This window comes from Zingiber officinale, chromosome 2B (assembly GCF_018446385.1).
Source record: "Zingiber officinale cultivar Zhangliang chromosome 2B, Zo_v1.1, whole genome shotgun sequence".
Classification (NCBI taxonomy): Eukaryota; Viridiplantae; Streptophyta; class Magnoliopsida; order Zingiberales; family Zingiberaceae; genus Zingiber; species Zingiber officinale.
The window spans coordinates 104747752-104754523 of record NC_055989.1 but is presented as its reverse complement, the minus strand read 5'-3'; the positions used below and the strand labels follow the sequence as shown (position 1 = coordinate 104754523).

At 39.6% G+C, this 6772-nt stretch overlaps 1 protein-coding gene across 1 annotated transcript; it reads left to right on the top strand.

Annotated features, from left to right (window-relative positions):
- The first annotated feature begins 1092 nt into the window (after positions 1–1092).
- On the top strand, positions 1093–2901 carry LOC122049372 (hydroquinone glucosyltransferase-like). The gene has a single exon (XM_042610763.1). The coding sequence runs from the start codon at positions 1300–1302 to the stop codon at positions 2719–2721; it is 1422 nt and encodes a 473-aa protein (XP_042466697.1). The 5' UTR covers positions 1093–1299; the 3' UTR covers positions 2722–2901.
- The last annotated feature ends 3871 nt before the right edge of the window (positions 2902–6772 follow it).

Below are 6772 nucleotides of genomic sequence, written 5' to 3'. Positions count from 1 at the left end.
ATTGTAAGAATCGGCTCTAAACTCTAACGTGGATGCACATTGGGCTTGATAGAGAATTAATACTGGAGAAGTTGAAATAAGCAATGGAGGGTACCGTTGGACTCCTTACAGCCTCAAAAAGTTAATGGACCTGAAATGGATCCAATTGGACATATCTAGGTCAATCGGTGGATTTTAGGTCCATCAGTGGATTTTGATCAAAATCCACCGATAGACCTAGACATGTCCGATTGAATCTATTCAAGTCCGGTGAATTTTTGAAACTGCAAGGGGTCTAAGATGTCATTCATTACTTATTTTGACTTTTCTGGAAGTATTAAAATGTAATAAAGAAAAATCAATTCTAAACCCTAATGTGAGCCTGATATGAATCATGTCAGACCCAGTATGTGCTCATGTTGGGATTTAGAGCTGATTCTTCTTTATTACGTTTTAACACCTATAGAAAAGTCGAAATAAGAAATGAATAGCAGTGTTGGACTTCTTACAATCTTAAAAATTCACAAGACCTTAAATGAGTCCAATCGAATCGGTTTAGGTCTATCAGTGAATTTTAGCTAACATCATTGATGGATCTAGATAAGTCTAATTAGACTCATTTTAGGTCTTATGAATTTCTAAAACTATAAGGATTTTAACAATATCTTATATTATTTATTTCGACTTTTTTAGATATATTAAAAAAATTTTAGAAGAATTAGTTCTGGATCATAACGTGGGCGTAATATCAACATATTACGTTCATATCAAGTCAACTTAACCTGATATTAATATATATATATTTATGTCAACTTGAGTGAATATTTTGTATACATGTCACGAAGGAAAGAGAGGAAAAACAGAAAGAGTTAAGGACGAGAAAAAAAAAAAAAAATCAGATTTGACCCGAATATGAAAGGAACAACACATAATTAATGTGACCTTCACGCTTTCAATGAATTCGGAAAACTGTCTTCTGTTTGGTAGATTATCGATAGAAAGAAGTAAAAGATATATATTTCCATTCAATGCGTTTACATAATAAAAGGAAAGTAATTACTATAGTTTAAATACTTTTAATTCCATCCAAATAATAAAAAATAAAATAAATGCAAAAACTTTTTTAAAAATTCTGCTGTCTTTTTTTTTCCGTTTCACTTAAAAGGAATCCGTTGTCCATTGGCGCAGCTTTCCATCTGGACCGTTGAAAAAATCGTGTCTCCGTTTCAACTCTATAAATTGGGCCAATCAAAATGGTCTGTTGTTTCATCATTTTCTGTCCTCTACTCGTCTTCCTATTCCTTTCCCCTTCCGTACGCCATGGAAGTCGGCAGCGCCGCCTCCGCCGTTCAGCAACGCCGCCCTCGCGTCGCAGTCTGTATGACTCCCGGAATTGGCCACCTCATCCCCATCATGGAGCTCGCCAAGGTCTTGATCGATCGCCATGGATTCTCCGTCACCATCATCACCCTCGCCTTCTCCGCCTCCGCGACTCAGTCCTCCCTCCTGTCCTCCCTCCCCTCCGACCACTTCTCGCACATCTCCCTTCCCCCCGTCCCCCTTGACGACCTCCCCGATGATGTCCGCATCGAGACCACCATGTCGGAAGCCACCGTCCGGTCCCTTCCTGCCCTGCGCCACGCCCTCTCGGCCCTCCCCGACGTCGTCGTCTTCATCTCTGACCTCTTCAGTACCGACACGTTTTCCGTCGCCAGTCAACTTGGCCTCCCCCATTACTTGTTCTTCCCAACCAACCTCCTCGCTCTCTCCCTCATCCTCCACCTCCCGGTCATCGAAGCCGCTGCCACCGACCACGACCACCACCTCCCCGACCCGCTCCGCCTCCCCGGGTGCTTTCCCATTCCCCGTCCCGACATCCTCCACCCGATCCAAGACCGATCCAACGACGCTTACCGCTGGTTCGTCCACCACGGGCGCCGCTACCGCGAGGCGCAGGGGATCCTCGTCAATTCCTTCGACGCCATCGAGCCGGGAGCCGCCGCGGCTCTCTGCGAGGCCGAACCTGGTCGGCCGCCGGTCTACCTTGTCGGGCCGCTAACGCGGAAGCCCGAGAAATCCGGTGATGAGGAAGCGGAGTGCCTGCGGTGGTTGGACCGCCATCCCCCCAGATCCGTCCTGTACGTGTCTTTCGGCAGCGGAGGAACGCTGCCGAAGGCGCAGTTAGCGGAGTTGGCGCTGGGCCTCGAGATGAGCGGCCAGCGCTTCCTGTGGGTCGTTCGGAGCCCCAGCGACGGCGAAGAGAACAGTGAAGCCTTCTTCACGGTGCAGAGCAAGGCGGATCCGTTCAGGTTCCTGCCCAACGGATTCGCAGAGCGAACCCAGGACGTAGGACTGTTGATCCCGTCGTGGGCCCCCCAAACGGCCGTGCTGCACCACCCCGCCACTGGGGGGATCCTCAGCCACTGCGGGTGGAACTCGACCCTGGAGAGCGTTGTGGCCGGCGTGGCTATGGTGGCGTGGCCTCTGTTCGCGGAGCAGAGGCAGAACGCGGTGATGTTGGCTGCGGGCGCGGGTATCGCGCTGCTGGCGAAGGCAGGAGAGGGAGGGCTGGTGCCGCGGGAGGAGGTGGCGCGAGTGGTGAGGGAGATGATCGAGGGGGAGGAGGGGAAGGCGGCTCGGCGGCAGGTGGCGGAGCTACGGGAGAAAGCGCTCAACAATCTGAAAGTCGGCGGCGCTGCGGAGAAGGCGCTTGACGACGTTGTCAAAGAGTGGAAAAGATGAGATGAGATCCTCTGTCGCAAAAAACTGACGTGTCTGTGTGTCTCCTCGTCGATCGAAACATCATAACATTCTCATGATATAATTTAATCCGTCCAATCGACGAAAGGGGACACGTCAGTTTTAGACAGAGGATTTCAACTCGGAAAACAATAGACGGGCGTATTGTAAGTGGGGCCCGCCCAATTTATCTCGCTAAAAAAATATTTTTAATATTCAGATGAAATAAAAAAAGGGAATCATTATTAAAATTCAGAATTAAATTATTACCTTATGATATATTTCTAATGTAAAAAAATAATAAAAAAATAGAGCTTTGGCATAATGACATTTTCTCCACGTCTGCTCCAATTTAAAGCTCTTAAAAATTGATGACAAAAAGGAATGAAAGGAAACAGAGCTATTATTTATCTAATTGTAACAAAGGTGTATCTCAGTCTCCCCTTACACTTCGTCCCAACCAGTATATGAAGGGAGGCTATTTGTAAGGGTGCATTTAAAAATTTTATTTAAGAGGGCACCATTCATATAAAATCATAAAAATATAATTTATAATAATTCAAAAGATAAGTAGAAAAATTAAAACATTATCATTAATTCGAATGTAACTTACAGTTAACTTTTATAATTTTTTATTTTTCAATCATACGATAAGTTACTAAATATATTTTTTTCAATATATATCACCAAATAGACATTTAACTATTAATCACTCATTCCAATATAAAGTTGATTTTTCACAATCTTTATAGTTGAAAATTCTCTCTTAGAACTTACAATCAGCAAAATCAAAGCCAATGGTAAAAGTTTGTAAACCAATAGATATGTTATGTTTTTCTATTTTTCATCACCAGTTAAGTAATATCATTCAATCCCTTTAAATTTGAAAACTTAATATTTGAGCACATATATGATGAAAGTTTGAAACTGATTTGAGAGTTCTAAAAGGTCAATATCAAAAAAATCTCTTAAATAGAATTTGACTAATTGAATCAACTTTTGATTGTCCAAAGAAATAAAAGAATTAGATGAATTTAAGAATGCAACACAAAACAAAAATTCAATATTGATCTCATTAAATTGACTATTTAGCTATTGTAATTACATATTAATGAAAGTGTTAAATAATTTGATATGATAGTGATGAAAATTTGTCATCTCTTCAGTTCTGTGTTGTGATCTTCCTTGAACTACAAAAGTATTATCCATATTGGGAATATGAATAAAATATTTCTCACAAAAATTGAAAGCCACATCAAACAAAGAACTCCACCCATCATCCCTCATTGATTGAAGGCGTTGTTTAGCCCTCGGGCAAAGCACAGACGGTGGACATATGACATCTTTGGCGTAATAGTCAGAGGTCGATTCTCAGGATCTAATTAACGACCTGAGATTTACCCCACCATATATCTAACGCCTATGTACCTACATTTATCTCCCTCTATATTCATGGGGTCGACACTAAGGAGCCATTAAAGATAACGAATCTATTTTTTTTTAGAAATTGTTTAGAAATATCAACAAATCTCATAGCATTATCAATATCTTAATCTTTTCTCTACAAATCTTGTGACAACTCATTTGTTATTACCAATAATGATTGTATCAAATGACGAGTAATCACAAACTCAAAAGATTATATTGCCTCTTGATTCAATCCCCGTCTACTAAGGATTTCTTCATTTTCTAGACCAGCAATTATTATAGCAACTTGTGACTCTCGCAAAGTATCTGTCCGCTTACATGAGGCTCCAATCACATTAACAATATGAGAAATTAAATTAAAAAATTAGACAACAAGTATACATCTCCTTGCTACTACCACCAGAGTTAATTGAAGTTGATGAGCAAAACAATAAATGTAAATGCAGACTCATTCTCTTTCAAGATGAGAGCCTTAAGTCCATTATACTCACCTTGCATTTTGCTAGCCCTATCATAACCTTGACCTCGCAACATCAAAATGCTCAAATCATGTTCCGAAAATAGATCATCAAGTGCTTCTTTTAGTGATTTTGCAGTAGTACTTCTTGTTGGTGAAGGAAGCACCAAAATTGAATTTATATTTTGATGTTGTTAAAGGTTCAAGTTAAGTCTTGTTGTTAGCTAATGAATTGATCAAGTATAAAAGATGCTCAACTTGAAAAGTTCTAGTAGGTTAACTGGACTTGATATAATACTAGGTAAGAAAACTCTCAATAGATCGTGAAAATTAAGCAGGAAGTCTATATAGGTCAAGTGGATCTGACATCTGGCATGTGTAATCGATAGATCTGGAAAACCCGATATCGAATCAAGTGGAAGCCCTGACAAGTCGATCCGATGTTGAACAGTTAAGGTCCAAATAAGTCTGGAGCACCTAATGTTTGATAGGTGAGTTGGGGTAAGCTCCTGAAGGGAGTGCAGTGAGGTCGTGTCTCGGAAGGGGCAACACCTTAGGTGTTGATCCAACTGAATAAACCAATGAAAATTTTTAAATTGAGATCAAGACAATCTTTATTGTCTTACTCATGCATTTATATATCTGTCTAACTTTGTTTTGCGAGACCATTATTATTATATTGGTGTGCTAATTTTTTTGTAGTTGAATAGAGTTTGGGTTGACCGAGGGTTCGATCTACTAAATAAGCGATTCAGTCGACCGATCCAACCAGTGTGGTACAAACACAAGCAAGTTATGTAAACTTGGAAACATAGTGTTATTAGTCAACGGGAACTTTGGATCAGTTGACCGATCCAATTTTAGTAACAGCAAAGATTAGATTGAATCAACGCAGAAAAGGCAAATTCATGATCAGTCAATGGATCATCAAGATCAGCCGACTGAACCGAGTGATTTACAGAATCAGACGGATCAAATCTGAGCAAAGAAGGAAAGGTGCTAAAGTTCAGTTGATGGATGCTTGGTTTAATCGACCGAAAGGTTTAGTTGATTGAACGGTCTTTCAGTCGACCGAACGGTACATATATAAAGACCTCAGGATTCGAGCCAAGATAGAACTCATTCCATTATTTGATCTTCTACTACACTCATTCAAGTTTCGTGCAAGTTCCTACTATTATGATGCTGGAAGGCTCACCGACAACAATTCTTCCTTTATTGGTATACTTTTTATATAACTTGCATTTTATTTTTACAAAGATAGCATTCTAATTACTATCCTCCTCATTATGTACAATTCAATTAATAGTGGACTGTTTAACGAAAGCCATCAAGAATCGTGAGCCTTGAGTAGTAATCACGGAACTGTGAACCAAGTAAAAAAGAGAACACATCTCTTTTTTATTCCACTGTAAACTTTGCTTTACTTTTATTTTCTTCGAAGAGATTTTAATCGAACAAGATTCACCCCCCCTTTCTCTTGTCTACTACGATCCAACACTTCTAACATATTTAAGACCCCAAAATTGCTCAACCACACATCTACTTTTATCCATAAATATCAAAACAACAGTCATTTGCTCTTTTATAGACACATCACAAGATTCTTCAATAAAAACTGAAAATAATCCATCACCAAGCTCTCTAATTATAGCTTTAGTTGTTTAAATGTTGTAACTCTCACAATATCTTTTTGAATTTTAGGTGAAGTCATCTTCATATTCCCAAGGGCATTTTGAAGTACAACCCTCCTAACGTCTTCATTATTGTTAGTTATGTTATTTTGAGAAGTGTCCTAAGGCAAATCATCTTTGGTTTGTACTATTTATTTTGATAAATATAGATTCACTATTTAAGTATACTTTACGTATGTATTTGAATGATCTTAAACTCATTTATTGAATGTTCGTAATACAATTCATAGCATGAGAGAACTTGTGATTAGATCACAACTAGTGAGAGTCTCTACATATGTAATTATGAAAGTATTGAAATATTTACTAGTCAATGAATTAATGTATTCAGATATCATCAATTCAGTGAGACTAATACGAGTTATATTGCTTGGTCTAACCAAGCACTGACTAGTTGGAGAAATTGAGATGTCGAGAGTTAAATGTGAATACTAGTTATGGTAACTAGTTCATTAGAGTTACCTGCTATAAGGCT

Coding starts and splice junctions, on each gene's coding strand:
- LOC122049372 (XM_042610763.1), top strand. CDS start 1,300: ATGGAAGTCGGCAGCGCCGCCTCCGCCGTTCAGCAACGCCGCCCTCGC.